Source organism: Pseudophryne corroboree, chromosome 1 (assembly GCF_028390025.1).
Source record: "Pseudophryne corroboree isolate aPseCor3 chromosome 1, aPseCor3.hap2, whole genome shotgun sequence".
Taxonomy (NCBI): domain Eukaryota; kingdom Metazoa; phylum Chordata; class Amphibia; order Anura; family Myobatrachidae; genus Pseudophryne; species Pseudophryne corroboree.
Window position 1 is genome coordinate 298,210,193 of NC_086444.1, and position 25,502 is coordinate 298,235,694.

Genomic DNA, 25,502 nt, shown 5'->3' on the forward strand with positions numbered 1-25,502 from the left:
AACAGGGGCTAGGTCGGCATCGCAAGCACATAATGAGTGTGCTTGCGATACTGACTATGTGCGATTTTGGCTAAGTGTCAATTTTAACTATCTCTTCTATAGAGATAGTTAAAATTTACTTGCCTGCACAGTGTATCTAGGCTTGAGATGCCGACCGCGCATCGGCATCGAATCGGGATCGCAAGGTGACTTTCACCTTGCGATCTGCACTAACTTTTCTTACGATTTATATATATATATATAGTCAAAATCGTACGAAAATCTCTCACACACCATAACTCTCTCTGCACATGTTATATCTACCCACCCCCCCTGCAGTGCACATGGTTTTGCCCAACTGCTAACAAATTTGCTGCTGCAATCAACTCTGAATTACCCCCATTGTGCCTGAAGCAGAGATGGATTCAAAACACATCGTTGTTGCCTCTTTGGACACAGCAGCAATGTGTAAAAATGCTAGTGCTACAGGAGATGTCTGTAGGCAAAATACGCTTCCTGCCGGCATCCACGATCCGAGTGCTGCGTCCGAAGACATTGGCAGCATCTGCCATATGAGTAAGCCGAATCTTACTCAGAGTGACTGCCGGAACTGCTCAGCTGGAGCCAGGAAACCTACCCACCCCCTACCTCAAACGGGTGGTAGTCATGTGACCGCCGGTCGGCTGACCGACAGTCACATGACCTCCTCCGTGAGCCCGACGGCTCACTATCCCGATGGTCGGCATGCCGACCAACAGGGACTATTTCCACTCGTGGGTGTCCACGACACCCATAGAGTGGGAATAGTACCCGTGGCGACCGCAGGTCGCCACCGAGCCCGCAAGGGACTTGCTGCACTCGCCCCTCCCTGCCGGGATCCCGGCGTCGGTATGCTGCCGGGATCCCGGCGTCGGTAAGGTGACCGGCGGTCAGGAGACCGCCGGTCACCCGTACTACACCCCCTCAAACCTCCGGCAGTCTGTCAATCAACCTGCGGCTTAGAGAACACTGTGTGCGATCACGTAGGACCAGTACTGCACATGCACAGTTCACCCTCCATCGGAGATGTATGTGCTAAATGTCTCTGAATCAGGCCTCTGCTCCCAAGAAGAATGCACTGAAAAAATGTGGCTGCATCTGTGGTATATGGGCCTGGTTTGTACTAGTTGTCATCATAGTTGTGTACGGGTATGGGACTCAGGGACAACACCCATTAGGTCGATACCTATTGGTCGACAGTGGCTAGGTCGACACTAGAAATATGTCGGTACGGCCATTAGGTCAACATGAACAAGGTCGATATGAAAAAAAGGTTGACATGAGTTTTTCGGGGGGTTTTGGTGTCGTTTTCTTCGTAAAGGGACCGGGAACCCCAATGAGTGCACCGTGTCCCCACGCATGGCTTGCTTCGCTCACCATGCTTTGGGCAAGGTACCTCGCACAGGTTACCGTTCCCAATCGTAGTCCACGTAGATTGTAAAGTATGAAAAGTTTTTTTTTAAAAGGTTAATAACTCATGTCGACCTTTTTGCATGTTGACCTTGTTCATGTTAACCTAATGGTCATGTCGACCTATTTCTAGTGTCGACCTAGTCACTGTCAACCAATGGGTGTCGACCTATGTGGTTTCGACCCAGAGTCCGCATACCAGCGAATACATGCATCTTCTCTTTACTAGTTGCAAAAGATATGCCTCCAAACAGGCTTAAATACACTTCCATCCAGGCCATCACGCCATCGCAACACTTTGCCTTCTTACTGAGCCTAGGTCATAAGTGTATATGCAATAGAAAAATACATATGTCATTGCATCACTTATTTTCTGAGCATACATTATGTGAATTTATAACGGGGAGGGGGGGATTCAACTTTGTACTGCACACACTAATTCCAAACATAATAAGAAGTGCTATCATGCTGGGATTTGTAGTTCCACACAGAAAAAAGAAAGTGCAGATGCACACCCTATAGTTCTGATTAATGCTAATAAGAATAATTATAATAAACTCTGTAGTCTAACGTAGAGCAAAATTGAGGGGCTTAAATTAATTTTGGTTAAAAAATATGGTCCCACCAGCCACAATCAGGTGACCTCATATGGTGGGTCCCTAACACTAAGATTCAAGTCCAGGGCACGGACCCCCCAAGTCAGCACAGGCCAACCGCCCTAAGGCATCACATAGTGAGAGGTAAAGTGTTAGTATGTTTACTTAAGTAAGAAGCAGAAGCCATGTGTTAGGAGTGTTACATTGGTGAGAAGTAATAATTAGAACTAGTGATTCATCGCGCCCTACGGGCTCTCTTCACACCGCCGCAAGGGGCTACGCCCCTTAACCCTTGGGGCGTACAATATTTTTATTATAGGGAGTATTACCTCCAATCATAATTTTACGATGGTTAAATATTGCACAGACAAAGGGCGTGCGTTGATTAAGGGGCTATAGCTTCTTGCGACGATGTGAACAGCGCACGTAGGGCTGGTGCAGGGGAGACGTGAATGGGGGAGGGGGTCCGGGGGAGCCGTGGGTGGGGGAGAGGCGATAGTGGGGGTGCTGCGGGTGGGGGAGGGGCAATTGCAGGGGTGCCGCGGTTGGGAGAGGGGCGAGGGTTCCACGGGTGAGGGAGGAAGTCCTGAGCCACCGCAGGTGGGGGAGGGGTGGGGGTGCTGTTGGTGGGGGAGATGGTCCGGAGCCACCGGCTGGAGGGGGAGTCCTGAGCCACCGCGGGAGGGGGAGTAGGTGCTGTGGTTGGGGGTGCCGTGGGTGGGGGAGGGTGTCCTGGGGTGCCACGGGTCGGAGAGTGTCCTGAGCCACCGCAGGTGGGGAGGGGCAGGGGTGCCGCGTGTGGGGGAGGGAGCCCTGAGCCACCGCAGATGGGGGAGGGCGGGAGGGGGTGTCCTGAACCACCGTGGGAGGGAGAGTAGGTGCTGCGGTTGGGGGAGTACTGGGAGCGGGAAAGACGCGGATGGTGCCCTGGTGTGTCGGGGGTGGGGGAGGGGCGGTAGTGGGGGTGCCACTGGTGGGGGAGGGGCGATAGTGGGGGTGCCGCTCGTGGGGGAGGGGACGATTGCAGCGCTGCCGCGGGTTTGGGAATGAGTCCTGAGCCACCGCGGGTGGGGGAGTGGCGGGTGGGGGAGTGGTGCCGCGGGTGGGGGATGGGGCCCTGAGCTGCTGCGAGTGGGGGAGGGGTGGTAATGCTTCTCCTCCTGGAAGCAGCTAAACTGCTTACCTTTGTTGGTGCTCCCTGCGGCAGGCAGTGAAGGCTCCTCTGCCTGGGCCAGGCACTGCAGCTTCCCCCCGACGGCAAGTCCCTCTGCAGCCGAGTGGAGTGAACACACAGGGAACACACAGCAGCCAAAGCCTCTTATTGGATATAACCTGTGTGGGAGAGCGTTTCTCACCCAATCAGCTGTGGGCTGGGTGTGATAGACCTGCCGCTAACCCAATGAGAGCTCCTAGCCACGCCCAGCGTGAGGAAATGAGTCAGAGTCATAGATCTGGGCTAATATATAGGAGATGTTACAACGTGATACTTGGATAGAAAAATAATTACATGCTTAAAAAGTACTTAAGTATTACAATGTGATGCCCCAAAGCAGCCAGGCCACACCAATGCAGGGGGCCCTGTGCCCCGATCTCATCCCTAAAAGTGACAAATTATAAAAATGTGTTCAGGACTTACCATCATAGTGCATTTCCCAATATGCAGTCTGTAAATGCCAGAGATCCATGCTAATTAAAAACACCTTTGGGTAGGTGGGAGGAGTGCTAATCCGACTTTTTACTTATGTTACACTTATTAACACTTTAACCTCTTACCAGTTTGATTCCGTGGGGCTGTTGTCCTGTGCTGACTTTGGAGGGGGGGGGGGGGGCGGTCACATGCCCTGCACTTGAACCTCAGTGTTGGGGACCCACCAGATGTAGTCATCTGATCGCGTTTGGTGGACCTATAATTTTAGCCAAAAATTATGCTCAGCACCTAAATTTTGCTCTGTGTTAGATTGTGGAATTTATTATAATCATTCTATTTAGCAGTGCCTAGACTATAGAGTGTGCATCTACATTTTCTTTTTATGTTTTTTTCCGTAAAACAAATATTATGTGAAATAGAGTACTTTATGTCAGTCTAATATTTCCTTTTCTCCTCTTTACGTCTTAGTCACACTGAGGATATTCTCACACACATAGATTAGCTCTAAGATAATGTACACTATTACTGTAACAGTAGGAACTACGTACAAATACCCCCAAGAAGAATGATATTTATTACATGACAGAATTTGTTCTCACAAACAGATATAGATAACCCTTTTAGATGTGGATTTCAAAGAGAGCCTTTGTGTGTTTCATCCAAAATTAGAATGGTTTGTGATATTTAGTTTTTCTCTCTATCTTTTTTTTTAGGTTAATACAACTGAAGTTATTTTTGAAGTTGTAGATGACCAGCAGCTAAATTCTTGGACATCAGAAATTAAAGAGTGCATGAACCGCGGGTAAGCCATCCACTTTATTTTCTGGTGGAAGATTTTACAATCTTAAATAGAAACAAATCCAGTCATTCTAAATATCATTATGAGATCACATCAATGGACTTATTAGGAGGATGCTTCTTAGAGTTACTGCAGTGAACCTTGTCAGCCCATAATCAGGTTATATTAATGTAGCCCATACACTTGTGAGATATCGGGTACAATCCTTCGATTTCAACCGCATCTGTGAGATAAATCGAAGGATTGTATGCACATTTTAGGTACCATGCGACGCGATGCGCGGGCACGCCGGTCGAATGTTGCGTTGCAAGATATTAAGTGCATCGCAGTGCGATCGCATATGTTTTTGGTAACACATGCGATATATCGCATTGTGATGGGCACCTGCTGGGAGCGGCCAGAGGCTGCTCCCACTCGCCGGTGACCTGCCCCATCACATGATTACCATATCTATTGCATGATGGCATGGTAATCACTTTTGCAGTTCAGGTGCAATTTCATCACTGCTTCATCTCCAGCCAAAGATTCAACAAAAAGGCAAAATCCCAGATCTTATTAAATGCAAGCAACTAATTTTTTAATTCTGGGAGTATATATTTGATTTTACATTTAGATGGACTACAGGTGTAAGGTACTATATATTCAGTAGGTTTGTAGCGGTCTATTGCGAAAAAGAGATTAGGAGGGCTATTCATCACGTACATCATAATTTTTACAACGTTTTCATGCTAAATTATAAATTACAAGTAATGGACCCATTCAGTAATGATGTAATGCATATATATCACTGGTTATAATTCCCCCCAGATAGTAGCTGCTGTCCCCATAAGTTAGTATGGGGATGTGGAAATATGTAATTCATCATATTACAAATAAGCATTTATTTTGGAACTTACAGTCCCTGAAATTATTCACAAGCTGTTGTTTATATGGCATCTTGTGCAGGAGAGGGATCCCCGCTACGTACTTACTGCCACCAGCTCTCTGCTCCACCTCCGTCTTCTCTTTGATGGGTAACTTGGAGCTCCCTGTGCACTGAGACAAAGCTCCTGATCCGGCCCCAAGTGCCTCCACCAAGCTTCCCATTACCTGTGTACCGCAGCAGTCTGTGTGGCTGGGAGTCATTGACTGGCTGCGGAGGTGTGCATTTGGATCTGCTTGGTGACTGTGCTCCCCTCACACACATGTGCATGTCTGCCCCACCGCCACACACTCCCCCCCAGAGTGCACCAAAAAGAGCTGTCTAACACCCACCAGCAGCACCAATACTTTTCTACGGCATGCCAGGACTTATAGATCCCTCCCGCCTGTACACTGCATGCACCTATGTGTATTTCAGTAGCTCTCGTCCCATAGACAGCAGCATCTTCCTTGCAGCGCATGTGTGAATCTGACTGACAGCTCAGACCGCCTCTACCAGTGCCACTGACCGCGCTTGCATGAGCATGTGCATCTTAAAGACAGACTTCGGAAAGTATCAGAAACCTGGTGCAGCAGGCAAATGTCTCACGTTTCTGAAAAGCTGTCTCCTTTGAAAGACAAGCTTTTCAGATGAGATAAGTATGATGGGTTCAGTACAGAGTGGAAGGCATCACATCATCCTGGAGTTGCTTTGGCATACAAGGGTAATTTTGCAGTTTGTCCTTAAAAAAATATATATATAACGGTTTAATTTTGGTATCAGGAGGAAACTAATACAGCCGTTTATATTGATGCCAAACTAAGTAGCTCATGTAGTAGCTGTTCAAAGACACTAGAAATAGAAAATGCTGCAAATTCTGTCCCTTCAGAGCAGTTCTATACTGGCTCAACTAGGGTTCTAAACTTTAGCAAAGCCAACTTTGACATGATGAGGGAAGCTTTAAGGGATATCGAATGGGAAATTTTGTTTCATGGAAAAAATACTATGGAGAAATGGGATGTATTAAAATCACTGCTAGTTAAAAATACTCTCAAATTTATTCACACAAGCAGCAAAAAAAGGAATAAAAATCCCAAACCAATGTGGCTTAACAAAAAGATAAAGGAACTTATAGGCAAGAAAAGGCAAGCATTCAAAAAATACAAATCTGACGAGGAAGCAGAGTCATTTCAGCACTATAAGGAATGTAACAAAATATGCAAAAAAGAAATCTGAGCGGCTAAAGTTGAAACTTAAAAACTAGTAGCAAAGGAAAGCAAAGCGAATCCCCAAAAATAATTTAAATACATCAACAGCAAGAGATTAAAGAAGGAGAGTATAGGCCCTTTAAAAGACAAGTTGGGAGTTTTCATCAAAAATGATAATGACATAGCGGACAAACTAAATGAGTTTTTTTCAACGGTATTTAAAAGAGAGGACCAAATTCAGGGACTAACACACAATCTCAATAATGATAATGTCCCACTGATGTGCTTATTTAAGTGAGGAGGTAGTCTGTGACCGATTAAAAAATGTAAATATTAATATGTCACCGGGTCCCGATGGAATTCACCCAAAGGTTCTAATGGAGCTTCACTCTGAACTTGCAAGACCACTATTTTTGATCTTTAAAGATTCAGTTATATCAGGTATGGTTCCCAAAGACTGGCGTATAGCGCAAGTAGTGCCAATATTCAAAAAGGGAAGTAAAGCTGAACCGGGTAATTATAGACCAGTTAGTCTTACATCTATTGTGGGGAAAGTATTGGAAGGTATTCTAAGAGATAGTATTCAGAAGTTCCTTGAAGCCAGTAAGGTCATTAAAAGGAATTAACATGGATTTGTGAAGGACAGATCATGTCAAACCAACTTACATTTATGAAACAGTAAGTGCGAACCTTGTTCAGGGTAAGGAGGTGGATGTAATCTTTTTAGACTTTGCCAAAGCTTTCGACACAGTACCACACATGCGAGTTATCTATAAGCTACAAGAAATAGGGCTAGGGAGCACAATATGCACTTGGGTCAAAAATTGGTTAGATAATAGGGAGCAGCGCGTTGTGGTTAATGGATCATTCTCAAATTGGACTGAAATGCTAAGTGGTGTGCCACAAGGGTCTGTACTAGGACCACTATTGTTCAACATTTTCATTAACGACCTAACAGTAGGTCTAGAGAGCATGGTGTCAATTTTTGCAGACGATACCAAATTGTGTAAGGTTATAAATATGGAGGGGGATGCTGAGTCTCTTCAGAACGACTTAGTTAAACTAGAAGCATGGGCAGCCAAATGGAGAATACGCTTCAGTACAGACAAGTGTAAGGTAATGCACTGTGGTAGCAAGAACAAAAATAACACCTACATACTAAATGGGGTAATATTAGGGGATTCTGTACTGGAAAAGGACTTAGGTGTTCACATAGATAGCAAACTAAGCAGCAGTACCCAAAGTAGGATTGCAGCAAAAAAGGCTAATAAGATATTAGTATGCATAAAACGGGGAATTGATGCAAGGGACAAGAGTGTTCTACTCCCATTATATAAATCACTAGTGAGGCCACATCTTGAATACTGTGTACAATTTTGGGCACCATACTACAAAAAGGATATCCTGGAGCTAGAAAAGGTTCAGAGGCAGGCGACCAAACTAATTAAGGGCATGGAGACGCTGGAATACGAGGAAAGGCTTGCAAGGCTAGGCATGTTTACACTGGAAAAGAGGAAACTAAGAGGGGACATGATCAACGTCTACAAATATATAAGGGGACAATACACTGAACTTGTGCGGGACCTGTTTTTGGTAAGATCAGCACAGAGGACACGTAGACACTCGCTTAGGTTAGAGGAGACGAGATTCCGCATAATGCGGCGTAAAGGTTTTTCACAGTAAGGGCAATACGTGTTTGGAATTCCCTGCCTGAGGGAGTTGTAATGGCGGACTCGGTCAACACCTTTAAGAATGGGTTAGATAAATTCCTAAAGGATAAGGATATCCAGTGTTATGGTGCGTAGTCGCGCAATATAGTTACTTTAAAAAGATGAATAAAACACAATGGCTGACATCAGCATCAGACAAAATTTAGACCAAAATAATCCTGCGTAGGAGACCACACATACGTTGAACTCGATGGACAAATTGTCTTTTTTCAACTTTAGATACTATGTTACTGTGTATGTTAGAATACATGTCTGTAGACAGTTACTGATGAATTGACACCACTGAAGAGGTCACCATGTGTAGAATAAACAAGAAATAAGAGCATCAGAAAGTGCTGAGCTCATCTTCTCCCACTTCTGCTCCATTTCTAGCTTCTTCAACTTTTTGTTCTCTACCCACACAGAGCCTTTAGCAGTCAGTGTGAGAGAGACTCCTGTGCCCTATTCCCAGTGGTGCAAGTAGAAAAAATGGTTCACAGGTACTGTGTGGGCGCACGCTCCAAAAATGGGTGTGGCCAAATGTCACATGGGGCGTGGCCAATGAAAATGGGGGCGCGGTACACATATGGGGCGAGGGGCAGATACACATATAACCCCACTAGTGGCAGATACACGTTGCCCCACAGTGCCAGATATACATTGCCCCACAGTGCCAGATATACATTGCCCCCACAGTGCCAGGTACACATTTCCTCACTGTGCCAAATACACAAATGCACCCAGAGTGCCAGATATACATTGCCTCACAGTGCCAGATACATAAATGCCCCCACTGTGTCAGATATACATTGCCCCCCCCCTGCCAGATACAGAAATGCCCCCACAGTGCCAGATATGCCCCCAATACCAGATACACATGTCCCCCCAGTGCCAGATTTGCCCCCAGTGCCAGATTTGCCCTCAGTGTCAGATACACATGTCCCCGCAGTGCCAGATATACATTGCCTCACCGTGCCAGATACACATTGCCCCAGTGTCAGATACACAAATGCCCCCACTGTGTCAGATATACATTGCACTCCAGTGCCAGATACAGAAATGCCCCCATAGTGCCAGATATTCCCCCAGTGCCAGATACACATGTCCCCCCAGTGCCAGATATGCCTACAGTGCCAGATAGGCTTCCAGTTCCAGGTATACATGCCCCCCCAGTGCCAGATACACATGTCCCCCCAGTGCCAGATTTGCCCCCAGTGCCAGATATGATCCCAGTGCCAAGTATACATGCTCCCCCAGTGCCAGATACGCTCCCAGTGTCAGGTATACATGTATAGCCCCCTCCCCCCCCATGCTGCTCACCGCTGCTGCTGTCCTTTGTGTGTGAGGGGAGGAGAGCGCAGTCTGCGCCTCTCCTTCCCCTCAGTTTCCGGCGGGTACGGGTGTCTTAGTTCAATTCAGCGCCGATCTGTGAGCCAATCAAAGCTTGCGGTCCGGCAGCCTTGGCGAGGAGCAGCGTCCCGTCGGCGTGGGTCCGGCATACCCACGGCTAAATTCTTAAGGGTACGCCGTACCCACTCGTACCCGCACACTCGCACCACTGCCTATTCCCCATAATATCTACACACGAGGGGTGTGCTATAAGTTTCTGGATGCACAAAAAGTATGATTTAAAGTGAACATTACATTTTTTAAAGTATTCGCCAGAGGAGTCTATGGAAAGTTGCATGCGCTAAAACTACTTGGTGAAGCTGCTTCACTACTCCGAAGTAGGTTTTTCTTCTACATCCTGGATGAAGGTCTCCACTGTACATTCCAGGGACTCAAAAGGAATCCCACTCAAATGCGCTTGATTTACTGGAACACGAAGAAGCCGCAGGGGCCAGGTCTGGACTGTACAGCAGATGACCAAGCTTCTGGATGCGTCCATGGGCCAGAAAAACCACCACTTTCACTGACTTGTGGTCAGATGTGTTGTTGTGATGAAGGGCGCCACGAGTGCGAGTTCTTGGACAGCATCTCGACATGTCTTCCAGCTCTTGTAGCAGTCATTGGTTAGTGTACCAATCCCCAGTGATGGTGCGTGCAGAAACCTTGTTCAGGCCAAGCTTTTCGTGGAGTATTAAGCGGATAGATCCCAATGAGATGCCTACCTACCTGTCTAATTGGGCCACGGTCACCCTGGCATCTACCTCAACTATAGCCCGCACGGCAGTAATGTTTTTATTGTTGATGGCTGACACAGGTCGGTCTCAGTGCTACTCGTCTTCCATGGACCATCTCCCGTGCCAAAATTCTGCAAACCTCTCATGCACAGTGGTCCAGGACAGTGATTCCTCCCCAAAAGCAGCATGCAGTTGGCCAAAACTCTCCTCCTCTTGTAGTCTTGTAGAAGATCTTGGCTCTCCAGTGTCCTCTGTTGAGCTCCATAACAAGTTTGTAAAGGAAGTGAACATGCTGACTTCTTCGGTGTGCATTCTGCTTATATATGGTTCTCTGCTTTGACATGTATGACCTCCCTACAATGCCTGGGCATGCTCCTGATGAGGTGGCGGATGGTCTCCTGAGGGATCTCCTCCCAGACCCTGGACTAAAGCATCCGCCAACTCCTGGACAGTCTGTGGTGCAACGTGGCGTTGGTAGATGGAGCGAGACATGATGTCCCAGATGTGCTCAGTTGGATTCAGGTCTGGGGAACGGGCAGGCCAGTCCATAGCATCAATGCCTTCGTCTTGCAGGAACTGCTGACACACTCCAGCCACATGAGGTCTAGCATTGTCTTGCATTAGGAGGAACCCAGGGTACAACCGCACCAACATATGGTCTCACAAGGGGTCTGAGGATCTCATCTCAGTACCTAATGGCAGTCAGGCTACCTCTGGCGAGCACATGGAGGGCTGTGCGGCCCCCCAAAGAAATGCCACCCCACACCATTACTGACCCACTGCCACGGTGATGGGCTGTAAGCACAACCCCCACCTGTGGACGTCGGGCCCGCATACCACCCTCATGGAGTCTGTTTCTGATCGTTTGAGTAGACACATGCACATTTGTGGCTTGCTGGAGGTCATTTTGCAGGGCTCTGGCAGTGCTCCTCCTGTTCCTCCTTGCACAAAGGCGGAGGTAGCGGTCCTGCTGCTGGGTTGTTGCCCTCCTACGGCCTCCTCCACGTCTCCTGATGTACTCGCCTGTCTCCTGGTAGCGCCTCCATGCTCTGGACACTACGCTGACAGACACAGCAAACCTTCTTGCCACAGCTCGCATTGATGTGCCATCCTGGATGAGCTGCACTACCATTAATGATAATCAATTGAAAGACTCTAGATTTTATCATTAAAGATGTGAGTAATCTACATTAAAAGGATAATTAACCACTAGTACCCACTGATTTTATGTTACCAGACTTTCATATCCAAGTGATAAATTAAATTATTTGGTTCTGTGAATCATATTAAATAATATTTAATATTAAAAGTAATCTATAGTGGGGCAGACTTGTAGATAATGTTAAAATCTTTAATACTCACTAAACTATACTTAGACATTTTTTAGGGTAATTTCCAAATCAAACAGCTCTATATATCCAGGTTAGGATCATTGAAACTACGAGTTTGTGAATGAAGTAAATATGCTACCTTCTTCGGTGTGCAGTGCTGCTTATATACTGTTCTGTGTCTTGACATTTCACAGGAACTTTAGTCAGAGATTACAGTTCACAACCAGACTGATGGTGTCCACTCTACCCGTGCCAGAGGCGGAACTACCGCCAGTGCGTTGCACTGGGGCCCGCCACTGTCCAGGGGCCCAAAGCATGTAATGAGTCAAACTGACTCATTACATGCCACTGTGTGCTGCGGGCAACCGCTGCCCGCAGCACACAGGAGTCGGAGAGGAGCACAGCGCAGCGCAGCGGTCATGGGCACGGGGGTAAGGAGAAGGAGGGAGGTGGAGGAGGGAGCCGCAGCAGCGCTTTGCCACTGGTTGAGGCGCTGCTGCTGCTGTCCCTCTGCTTCACTATAGGCTGTCTTCCGAGAACAGCCTATAGTAAAGCAGAGGGACAGCAGCAGCAGCGCCTCAACCAATAACACAGCGCTGCTGCGGCTCCCTCCTCCACCTCCCTCCTCCTTCTTCTCTCCTGCCCAGGATCTCTGCCAGAAGCTGCACCGAGGAACCTGAGCCAGCGGAGAGGGTAAGTATAATTCTTTCTTTCTTTCTTTCTTTCTTTCTTTCTTTCTTTCTTTCTTTCTTTCTTTCTGTCTGTCTGTCTGTCTGTCTGTCTTTCCATGTGCAAAAAGGGGGACTGTCTGCCGCAATGTATAAAAAGGGGGAATCTGCCTGCCGCAATGTGTAAAAAGGGGGAATCTGCCTGCCGCAATGTGTAAAAAGGGGGAATCTTTGCCGCAATGTGTAAAAAGGGGGAATCTTTGCCGCAATGTGTAAAAAGGGGGAATCTGCCTGCCGCAATGTGTAAAAAGGGGGAATCTTTGCTTCAATGTGTAAAAAGGGGGAATCTGCCTGCCGTAATGTGTAACAAGGGCACGGTCTGCCGCAATGTGTAAAAAGTGTACGCTGTCTGCCGCTATGTGTAACAAGGGCACGCTGTCTGCCGTTATGTGTAAAAAGGGCACGCTGTCTGCCGTTATGTGTAAAAAGTGTTCGCTGTCTGCCGCTATGTGTAACAAGGGCACGTTGTCTGCCGTTATGTGTAAAAAGGGGACGCTGTCTGCCGTTATGTGTAAAAAGGGGACGCTGTCTGCCGTTATGTGTAAAAAGGGGACGCTGTCTGCCGCTATGTGTAAAAAGGGCACGCTGTCTGCCGTTATGTGTAAAAAGGGGGACACTGTCTGCCGTAATGTGTAAAAAGGGGACGCTGTCTGCTGTAATGTGTAAAAAGAGGAATCTGTCCGCCGTAAGGTGTAAAAGGGTCTCTACCTGGTGTAGTGGTGCTACTGTGCGGCGTAATTTGAATAATGGAGACTACTGTGCACCGTTTTATGAATTGGTATTATTTTGTGGCCACACCCCTTCCCCACAAAGCCACGCCACTATGTATTTTTGCGCGCGCCTACGGTGCGCACTGCCCCTGTTTTGCATGCAGGGGTGGGGCTCCGATGCCGTTTCTTGCACACAGTGCTAAAATGTCTAGTTACGGCACTGTTGCTAGGTATCCATTTCTCTGGCCCTGAGCAGGTCCCCCCCCACCAGATCCTCTCCAGGGGTGAGGGGGTGGACTTGGATGGGATGAGGAGGGGGGGGGGGGGGGGGGGGGGCAAAGCATTTTGTCGCACCTGGGCCCACCGCTCGCTAGTTCCGCCACTGACCCGTGCACTGCACATGCGGATACTTATTACACACAACCCGCACACGTGTGTGTGTGTTTATATAGTGTGTGTGTGTGTGTGTGTGTGTGTGTGTGTGTGTGTGTGTGTATTTACAGAGGCAGAACTCTGGGAGGCAACGGAGTTATCTGCCATCGGGCTCCTGCTCTGAAGGGGGGCACCTCTCCTACAATTCTGTGACACCATTGAATGAAGTTATATGATAGCTGTCGCTGTCTTTTCAGTGGCCGACTTCCTCACTGGTCCCTGCACTTTACAAATCACACCCTCTTTATTATACTGAATCTACTCATTTTACAAGTATCACACCCAGGATTAGAAACCACGACCTATTACACTGGAGGCAGACACCTTACTGATGAAGCTGTTTGCTCCTGTATGGGAAATATGAGAATTTTAACTATATGAAGTTACTTCTCTGACAATTACATGTAACTTTATATAGTTAGAATTCTCATGCTTCCTCTACAGGAGCAAATAGCTCCATCAGTATAGTGTCTGCTGTCAGTGTAACAGGTCATGGGTTCTAATCCTGGGTATGACTGCTAAGAAATGTGTGATTTAAAATAAAATACAATTAAATGTATAAATACAGTATATAAATTGTTTTTAGAACACTCCATACACACACACACACACACACACACACACACACACACACACACACACACATATATATTTATCTTAATATAGGAAATAGGGGGGCACCAATATTTATCTTGCCTCCGGGCGACTGTGATGAACTTACGCCACTGTGTGTGTGTGTATGTATATATATATATATATATCTATCATCTTTAAATTAGAGGAAACAGCCCCAGCACTCACAGGTCTTGTCTCATGCACCATAAGCACTGGTGCCAAGCGCCTAGTTCATCTCCAGTCAATGTTTTATTCTTAATATAAAAATATTTTTGTAACTGGGAAAGCTGGTATATACAGCAACACATTTAAAAAATACAAAACATTAAAAATCTTTGCACAAGGTTAACAAATATAAAACATACATTTTAGCCACAGCAGTCCAACTATACAGTATATGTCTGAAATATATAATCAGCAAAAATATCCAGCAATCAATATTCAAACCAACAGTATTTGCTCTATTGCTATATAAATAGATGCTATTTTTTGAAGGTGCCCCCCGTCCCATTGCTTCTAGAGAGACACTTCTCTGCAGCAGCTGTTAATTGTATGCCATATAATAGTGCCCTAGCTCATTTTCTGTACCACAGTAGAGCCTTATTTAATGTTATGCCCCATAGTAGTGCCCTAGTTTCTTTATGAATCGCAGTAGGGCTTATGTTCACCTTATGTCACATTACAGAGCTGCCAGTATACATTATGCCGCACAGTACCCCTAATTCACATTATGATATATAGTGATAAATAGTTCATATTATGCATCTTTACAGTGCCCTGGTTCATATTATATTACATTAAAATGCCTTCCAGTTCATTTTATACCACACTACAATAAGCAGGTCCAGGGGCATATCTAGATATTTTGCAAGTAAAAAGTTTGAAAGGACCCTACGTACCACCCAATAGGGAAAAATGTAGATAATATATGTAACTTTGACAGGGAAGGTGGGCCCCACTCAGCCCTGGGCCCCATAGCAGCTGCACTGTCTGCACCTATGGCAGCTACGTGTGTGTGTGTAGAGAGAGAGAGAGAGAGAGAGAGTGGATAAAATACAGAGGCAAAAGACTTGTTTGCAAGTATAAACTGTATTTAAGCTGTACACATCGGCATGTATAGAGCTTGAATACAGTTTATTTTTGTAAACAAGTCTCGGTGTGCTGCTGTCTTTTGTCCTTTGTGTGTACAATTTTTTTTGCAAAGGTAACCCAAGCACTATATTGTAAGTTATGTGATTCCCAGCCCAATTTGCTTTGATTTATTGTGTGTGTGTGTGTGTGTGTGTGTGTGTGTGTGTGTGTGTGTGTGTGTGTGTGTGTGTGTGTGTGTGTGTGTGTGTGTGTGTGTGTGTGTGTGTGAGATCCTCCAGAAAGTGAACATAAAGTCCCGTGCATCACACACTTTTATTCATTTTTTCCTTTCGAACTGGTCTGTTTAGTTGTTGTTATATGAAAACTTAATTGCTTGGTAGCAATTAACCTATGACTTAAGACCCACTAAAATCTTGGTATTTTGGAGTGGTATGTCATTTGAATTTGTGTAGCTGCCCTGTGCATCACGGAGAATTGCATATATATATATATATATATATATATATACTGTATATATAACTGTGCAAAAGTTTTAGGCAGGTGGGGGAAAAATGCTGCAAAGTAAGAATGCTTCCAACAATAGAAGTATTAATAGTTTATATTTATTCATTAACAAAATGCAAATGAAAGAACAGAAGATAAATCTAATTCAAAACAATATTTTGTGTGACCACCCTTTGCCTTCAAAATAGCATCAATTCTTCTAGGTACACTTGTACACAGTTTTTGAGAACTTTGGGAACTAACCACAGGTCTTCTGTGGATGTAGGCTTTCTCAAATCCTTCTGTCGCTTCATGTAATCCTAGACAGACTCGATGATGTTGAGATCAGGGCCCTGTGGGGGCCATATCACCACTTCCAGGACTCCTTGTTCTTCTTTATGCTGAAGCATTGAGGGAACTTGCAAGGAACCTCCAACATGCTTCATTGTTGCCTGCAGACACTAATTATTTTACTGCTCTCCAGCCCTTTGGCGAACAATCTGCCTTCTGTTACATCCAAATATTTCAACTGTTGACTAATCAGTCTAGAGCACCTGCTGCCATTTTTCTGCACCCCAGTTCCTATATTTTCGTGCATATTTGAGTCACTTGGCCTTGTTTCCACGTCAAAGGTATGGTTTTTTGGCCACAATTTTTCCATAAAGGCCACTTCTGGCCAGACTTCTCCAAACAGTAGATGTGTGTACCTTGGTCACACTAGTTTTTGTCAGTTCTGAGCTGATGGCAATACTGAACATCTTCCGATTTCAAATGGATGATGTATCTTTCATCTGATGCACTAAGTTTCGTTGGCCAACCACTGCGTCCATGGTCCTCAATGTTGCCCGTTTCTTTGTGCTTCTTCAAAAGAGCTTTAACAGCAAATCTTGAAACCCCAGTGTTAGGATTCTGTTTAGTATTTATCTGGTGTCAGCTGATCCATATGTGTTCCTTGGCTCTGTGTACATGCAGCTCAGCAGGTGCACAGGGTTTGTAATTACTAGTGAACACTCCCAGCCTGGCCTTGTTCATTGGTCAGTGTGGCTGTTAAAGGCCAGCTAGCTGAGTTCTCAGACGCCGGTGATATTACTCTGCTTTCCAGCCAGAACTACCTGCATTGCCTGGTGTCTCCATTCTTGCTCCTGTTCATACCGAGAAGTCTGGTCTTCCTGTTCAAGTTATCCTGCCACAAGCATCCTTATCAGCTCATGTTCATGCCTGAACCATTTAGTTAAGTATCATGGACTTTTACTGTGATCTCTGGATCCTCTAGTATTCACTATTCGTGTTACATGTACTATGGACTTCCTCTGTGCCTGCATGCTGTTTTGCTTTGTTATACAAATCCTGCAATCAGTTCCGTGGATTATAATACTCTGATTCTTTATTCAATTGTCTCATTACTCTGCTGCAATTCTCAGTCTGCAAACCCATTTATTCTTAGCTCACTTTGTAACCTGGATTGTACTGTGATTCCTCTGCCATACCTCATTATACCACTGCTATAATAAATACTTAATATTCCTGCACTTCTGTGGACATTTATTTCCGGCAACAGTGGTTGTTATACATTCTAGCCCTGTAATCAAGTCCTGGCTCTTAGCTGTTATATTTCTCACCTGCTGTCCATAACCAGTGTAAGTGTGCTGCACATTCCATTGTTAAAGGGACAGTCCATATTCTGCTACAACGCACTCAAGTTATTACAGTATTCCCCAGTGTAACATTGGTTAACCATTTCTATGTCACATTGCACCTGCCAGTACCTCCAGTAGTGATTCTCTCCTTGTAATTCACCTGCCAAACAATTAGAGGCAGGTGAATCATAACATTATCACCGGCCAAAAAGACACACTACTGGAGTAGTATGCTCAGAATGGACCCAGTCGTTTCAAGTCCAGTCCAGATCTCAGCCGGTCAGACTCATGTTGCAGATCCAGTTCCGGGTCTTCTGAGCAAGCTGCAGAACTTTGAGAGTACACAGACACTGCTGTTACAAGCCTTTTTAGGAATATCTTCTCGTGTGGATCTGCTGCAGCAGCAGAGTATTCCAACCTCTGAAAGTGTCCTGGAGGCAGTTAATCCTTGCCATAATCAGCCTGGTGAGGACAATATTGTTGGTACATTTTCTTGCAACTGTTCCAGGTCCCCTCTGTCCCATGGTGGAGTGAATCCTGAGCGACTGAGTAATTTGTTCGTGAAAATTGAGCAGTTACAAACATTTTTTACTGGTATAACCCAATTGATACCAGAAATTTTTGGGAGTTTTCTGGACCTTTTCAAAGCTTACTCTCAGGTTTCTGAGACCAATGTTCCTACAGACTCTTGCTTCCCCACTACTGAAATTCCCTCGTCAGGTTGGGGTGAAGGGAGATTTCGGAGTTACCTGCGACCCAGGCTTTCTGAAGCTGAACGCCAGCGGCGTATTGAGAATGGTCTCTGTCTCTATTGTGGGAGTGCTGAACACCTGATTAAAGACTGTTCATTATGCAGGTTCAGAAATAGTGATAAACTTCAGCCTTCCAGGGTTCAAGCTGATAAATCACTCAATGTCCTTCCAGACCCTATTTCTCCCAAAAAGCTTGCCCAAAAGAAAACTCTTATTTACAATTGGAGTCCAGTGACGAGGGGCTCAGAACTTAAATTTGGGAACCAGCAGGAGACTATTAAGTCTCTTATCAGCAGTGAGGTGTTCACCGCCTGTGCCCCAGGAGGGTTCCCGAGTGGCTGTGCCCCAGGAGGGGTCCCGAGTGGCTGTGCCCCAGGAGGGGTCCCGAGTGGCTGTGCCCCAGGAGGGGACTCGTGTGCCAAAGCCCCAGGAGGGGACTCGTGTGCCAAAGCCCCAGGAGGCGACTCGTGTGCCAAAGCCCCAGGAGGAGTTCCCACTGCCCTTGCCTCACGGCATGAGGACCCGTCTGCCCTTGCCTCACGGCATGAGGACCCGTCTGCCCTTGCCTCACGGCATGAGGACCCGTCTGCCCTTGCCTCACGGCATGAGGACCCGTCTGCCCTTGCCTCACGGCATGAGGACCCGTCTGCCCTTGCCTCACGGCATGAGGACCCGTCTGCCCTTGCCTCACGGCATGAGGATGCTGTTTTCCCTTCCATCGGGCAAGTGAGGACTGCCGTGTCAACGGTCAGTCCAAATGTTGTCTTTTCTTTCAGGGTCACTCAGTCATCCAAGTCTGCCTTGCCAGAGGTCCAAGAGGTGCCCGCCTTGCCAGAGGTCCGAGAGGTGCCCGCTTCGCAAGAGGTCCGAGAGGTGCCCGCTTCGCAAGAGGTCCGAGAGGTGTCCGCTTCGCCAGAGGTCCGAGAGGTGTCCGCTTCGCCAGAGGTGCCCGCCTTGCCAGAGGTCCGAGAGGTGCCCGCCTTGCCAGAGGTCCGAGAGGTGCCCGCCTTGCCAGAGGTCCGAGAGATGCCCGCCTTGCCAGAGGTCCGAGAGGTGTCCGCCTTGCCAGAGGTCATGCCAAGGCCTGTCCAGCCCCAGGAGGGGGTTCTGCCTGTCCAGCCCCAGGAGGGGGTTCTGCCTGTCCAGCCCCAGGAGGGGGTTCTGCCTGTCCTGCCCCAGGAGGGGGTTCTGCCTGTCCAGCCCCAGGAGGGGGTTCTGCCTGTCCAGTTTCCAGAAAGGGTAGTTGATGGCCTTTCACCAAAAGGGTCAGCAAACCCTGAAGTCCCAGGATGGGTTCCAGTTTTCGTGTCCAGTTCTGAAGCCCCGGGTGGGGCATCTGATCCTGCAGCCCTAGAAAGGGCATCTGATTCTAGTTCTACTGTTAAACATTGTGCCTCAGAGTTGATTTCCAGTATGAACACAGCTTTCTCAGACTGTATCCAAAATGCCTCCAAACACAATCATGTCGGATTTGTTAGTTTTTGTTCCAAGAAAGATCTCCATTGTAATTCTCCAGGGAATATTGTCTTTGAAGGAGATCTTGCCCAATTCCGTGCCCTGGCTCGCCAGTTTCTCATATACATCGAATCAGACTCGTCAATCAGCATCACTCCTCCCAATGCAGTTAATTATTTCCTCAGATCCTTCAGAGGGGAAGCTTTGGACTGGGCCAAACCCTTCATCAAGTCCAAGGATCCATTGCTCTCTGATCTTCCTGTCTTCATTAAAGCGGTACAACAAAGATTCACCCCAAAATCAGACTGTTCAAAGTTGTCCATAGTTTCAAATTCTGCCGTATCTATTTCCAGTCAAAGTCTACCTGTTCCGGTCCGTAAAGTTAATTTAACTGCTTCAGCTAATGAGTCTCCATGTCTTGCTGATCCTAAAGAGAAATTTCCTGCCCTACCAGTTCCTGGGAAGAACTTTAAGTTTCGTAAGTCTCAAGTAGGGGCTTCATGTCCTGTTGGTCCTGAGAAAGTTCTTCCTTCTGTCAAGTCTGAAAAGAAAGTCCAGTCTGTGGGTCCTGTTAAAGACTCTCATTCTTTTGATCCTGACCAAGACCCAGACTCTATTATCTTTAATGGGAGGTTGGAGCAATTTCGAGATCTGTTACTTCAAGTTCGGGAATTGGGTCCATGCCTTTCCTCTGATGCTGAGATAATTCGATTTTTGGGCATGGCCTTCAAGGGGGAGGCTCTGAAATGGCTTAAACCACTCATCTCTTCAAACGATCCTATTCTTCAAGACTTGAAAGCATTCAGTAATGCTGTTACTGAAAGATTTAGTGATCCTGAAAAAGATTTTTTGGAATGTTCTGAGAGTCCGGCCTTGTCCACGAAAGAACCTTCTATTACTGAAGTCGGATCACCTTTGAGGAATCAGCACACGAATGACTCGTCATCTCACAAAGACTGCAGGCTTCCAAAATCTTCTCCAAAACAACAAACCAAGTACATAATTTCTGGCTGTATGTCATTTTCCTCCCCACACAATTGGTCTTCTGAAAATTCCTGTAATTTGAACTCATCTGTTCAGTCTGTCAAGTCTTTAACTTCTGCTAAGAAAGCTGTGGTTTTGCCTTGCGACGTTGACTCCAATTCAGATTATGACTCTGTAGCTGAAGAAGCTCTGTTATTGGAGTCACCTGTAAGTTATGACAATGTCTTTATGCTCCCAGTGGTAAAACCAAAACGGTCCCGTAAGAAGAAGCATCGTCAGAGATCTTGAATTTATGATTTATCTCTTAGACTTTTTGTTTCCCTTGTCCTGTTTGGGTGTCCGGAGTCCACCCTGAAGGGGGGGGGTAATGTTAGGATTCTGTTTAGTATTTATCTGGTGTCAGCTGATCCATATGTGTTCCTTGGCTCTGTGTACATGCAGCTCAGCAGGTGCACAGGGTTTGTAATTACTAGTGAACACTCCCAGCCTGGCCTTGTTCATTGGTCAGTGTGGCTGTTAAAGGCCAGCTAGCTGAGTTCTCAGACGCCGGTGATATTACTCTGCTTTCCAGCCAGAACTACCTGCATTGCCTGGTGTCTCCATTCTTGCTCCTGTTCATACCGAGAAGTCTGGTCTTCCTGTTCAAGTTATCCTGCCACAAGCATCCTTATCAGCTCATGTTCATGCCTGAACCATTTAGTTAAGTATCATGGACTTTTACTGTGATCTCTGGATCCTCTAGTATTCACTATTCGTGTTACATGTACTATGGACTTCCTCTGTGCCTGCATGCTGTTTTGCTTTGTTATACAAATCCTGCAATCAATTCCGTGGATTATAATACTCTGATTCTTTATTCAATTGTCTCATTACTCTGCTGCAATTCTCAGTCTGCAAACCCATTTATTCTTAGCTCACTTTGTAACCTGGATTGTACTGTGATTCCTCTGCCATACCTCATTATACCACTGCTATAATAAATACTTAATATTCCTGCACTTCTGTGGACATTTATTTCCGGCAACAGTGGTTGTTATACATTCTAGCCCTGTAATCAAGTCCTGGCTCTTAGCTGTTATATTTCTCACCTGCTGTCCATAACCAGTGTAAGTGTGCTGCACATTCCATTGTTAAAGGGACAGTCCATATTCTGCTACAACGCACTCAAGTTATTACAGTATTCCCCAGTGTAACATTGGTTAACCATTTCTATGTCACATTGCACCTGCCAGTACCTCCAGTAGTGATTCTCTCCTTGTAATTCACCTGCCAAACAATTAGAGGCAGGTGAATCATAACACCCAGTATGCTTTGAAATCTTTGCATGGAAGAGATCTTGTTGATGTGATATACCTACCTTGTGTCTTGTTGCTGAGCTCAGTCTTGACATGGTGTATGATCTGTGACATTAAACTGTCTTCCACAATCTCACCTTTGTAGCAGAGTTTGGCTGTTCCTCACCCAGTTTTAAGCATTCTTCGCACCTGTTTCTGATTCAGTTAACAATTGTGTTTCAACCTACAAATGAAAATGATGATCATTATAACCTGTTTGGTGTGATTGATTTATCATACATCTGATGATAATCCTACAAAATCCCTGACTTTGTGCAACGGTACATAGAAGAATTGATGCTGTTTTGAAGGCAAAGGGGTCACAATAAATATTTGATTTTATTTAGATTTCTCTTCTGTTCATTCACTTTGCATTTTGTTGATAAAAATAAACTGTTACCATTGTATTTTTGAAAGCATTCTTTACCATAAAAAAAACTTTTGCACAGCACTGTATGGCAGAACTGAAGAGAGAGAACTGGTTACTGTAATGCTGGACATACACTAGGTCGATATTGTGTACATATACACAATATTGACGCCTTGTACGATGCATCGTTTGCACATCGTACATGTTTTGTGTACAATTATGATGCAATGCGCGGACCCACGGATCGAATGTCGCATACTTTGATCATACGTGCAGCCCATATTAACCTTCATAATCGTATGCACATCGTACCATGTTTTAGGCACATACGATGCATCATACGATTTTCAGTTACATTTCCCTGGATTTGTTTGGGGCTGGGACTGTCAGGGAGCTTCCCAGGAAGTTCAAGGGAAATCGTGAGACGACTCGCATCGGATGTGGGTCATCCTAATGTACTGTATTGCCAGCATAACTTTATCATTCTTGTTTTGTCATAATAGCCCGTGTTGTTATATTACTGTGTTATTTAGCAAGTATCAAGTGCTGTGGATTATGCTAGCGCTATAAATAAATACAGTACATGTTAATAAATAATAACTTGCAAGAAGATTTGGGATGCATGGATACAGATACAGAGTCCACACTTTTGGTAGTGTACTGTATATGTTTTTTCCTTGTTTTCTTTTTTCCCTTAACCACTTAACTGACTATTTTTTTCCCCAAAAACCGCTCCGAAATTGTCGTTTTTTTTTATGAGTGAATTAGGTGAAGAACATGAATTTAACCCTATCCCAAATAATTTTGGTTAAAAAAAAAAAATATATATATATATATATATATAGTAGAGGAAAGTTCAGGGAGGCAGAGGGACCTTCAGGTCCTTCTGACAGCAGCAGCGGAGGGAAGTTTCCATTTCCTGCCGCTGCTAACACTGTTTATCTGACTGGTCGCATCCTGTGCGACCAGGTCAGATAAGACCCTTGCAGCCATGGTCGGCCAGGCAAGTGGTTAATAGTCATAACAATAGCATTATGTCTCTCATGCATTCTTACACACTTTGGTGTCAATTCAGTTATTTGTGAGTAGGTTAATGCATTGTTGCAATGGCATGGAAACGGATGACAACGCGTCCCAGTTGTGCAGACTTTTATACACAGCTCTATGGGGCTGTGAACAAAAATCTTTGCGTTCAGAGTTACTTTAAGTCACACATATGTGTAAATTTTTCTCGCAGGTCAAAACAACTCACTGCTAACTGAATCGACCCCTTAAACTGTACACATCCCCATCACAACTGCAGAGAGACTATTCCATGATCTGCCACCCTTTCAGTAATAAAGTCCTTCTATATATATTCCTGTTGTCTTTTTTTGCTCCAATTTCAAAGTTTAGCCCTTTTTTCCAGACACCTCTTATAAAGCACTGCTTTCCTGGCCTCTATAGTACCTATATTTTTGATAAACAGTATGTGACTGTTTCTGTCATATCACCGTTCCGTTTTCCCTCCTCTAACTTGTACATACATGGCGAGTCACATTATTATGACCACCTTCTACATTTGAGATCGCCGTGTAGCCTAAGAAGTACGTCACGGGTCGTGCGCTCGGCTTGGTGGGTATATAAGGTGTGTGATAGGCCATCTGCACACATATCACTCGTTGCTATCATGGGTAAAAGTGGCGATTTATCCAAGTTGCAAAAAAGGGATGATTATCGGATTTTGGGCCAAGGGTGGCAGTATTTCTGAAACAGCGCAGTTTGTGAGCTATTCGCGTGCTGCTGTGGTGATGATGTATCGTGACTGGACAAATGGCACCATTGTGAATAACCAACATGGTAACTGCAGAGCACCACGTGCCATTGATGTGAGAGGTGAACGTCAGCTACAAAGCTGCATGAGGCCTGACCGACATACTACAGTGTAGCAACTCTAAGTCAAAATGAACCTAGGGGCTACCAGACGTGTGTTTAAAATGACAGTTCAGCCCGTCTAATTGCTGTCCGTGCTGGCTATTAGCTGGTAGTCATAATAATGTGACTCAAACGTGTATAAAGCGCCTGAATTTTTGGGGGGCCATTTAGGTTGGCAACCCCATGTGTACTCTCCACTAGATCTAGAAATGTTCCTTCACCAGAAATGCTATATGGCCATGTAATGTGGTGGTGCACTGTCTACGTCGACCACTATTGGTCGACAGTAAGCAGGCCGAAATGGTGTCTAGGTCGACAGGGACTCTAGGTCGACATGACATAAGGTAGAACTTTTTCGTACTTTACGATCCACGACCTGTGCCGAGCGCAGCGTTAGCAGGGACATGGTGCACCAATTGGGGTTCCCGGTCACTGTACGGAGAAAACGCCACAAAATAAAATAAAAACTCATGTCGATCTAGTACATGTCGACCTAGAGTCCCTGTCGACCTAGAAACCATGTTGACCTACTTACTGTCGACCAATAGTGGTCGACCTAGACACTGGCGACCTAAGTCTTATCTACCTAACATACCACCCCCTATGTACTAAGCTCAGGTATTTACATACTGAGAATGTAATGGGCTGGCCCCTTGTGCGAGGACTAAAGGGCCCCATACACTAGAACGATAATGCCCGATTTCAGCCAATTTAGGGCATTCGGGCCGATATATCAGGTGAAATCGGGCATTTTGGATGTGTTTCCGATCCAATGCGCGTTCCCGAGTGTCGGATCGGATTCCCTAGGTCGCTAGTGCTGCACTCGTGATATATCGTAATCGCCTGGAATCGTATGGAAAAAGGTGTGTTTTTTTGTGTCTGCGATATTTCCCTTGCAATATATCGTAGGAAGTTTGACTGGCATTCTCAGGACACTCCCATCAACAGCAGCAGCAGCAGTGACGCAGCAGGAGGAAAGCTACAGATATATCCGATTTGATTGGATTTCGCATTGCCCCAAGTATGTATTTCCACACTGACCACCAATGTAATCACACTGTCCACCAATGTAATCACACTGACCATAAATGTATTGTTCACATTTTATTTATTTGTGTGTGCCCAAAGTCATTTTTACCCCCTAAAGCCATGTGTTTTCACCGCCACTGTACCCCCATGCTGCACCATGTGTTCCTGTGTGCCCAAAGTGATTTATATCCCCAAATGGCCACGTGTTTTCACCGCGACTGTAC

The 25,502-nt window shown here is 45.8% G+C and overlaps 1 protein-coding gene across 1 annotated transcript in view; it reads left to right on the top strand.

Moving 5' to 3' along the window:
- Positions 1-25,502, top strand: part of SH2B3 (SH2B adaptor protein 3) — a 346,286-nt gene that overhangs the window by 296,747 nt on the left and 24,037 nt on the right. The window contains exon 5 of the mRNA XM_063964379.1: positions 4,386-4,474. Within this exon, the coding sequence (XP_063820449.1) occupies positions 4,386-4,474 (89 nt within the window). The remainder of the gene's footprint in view (positions 1-4,385; positions 4,475-25,502) is intronic.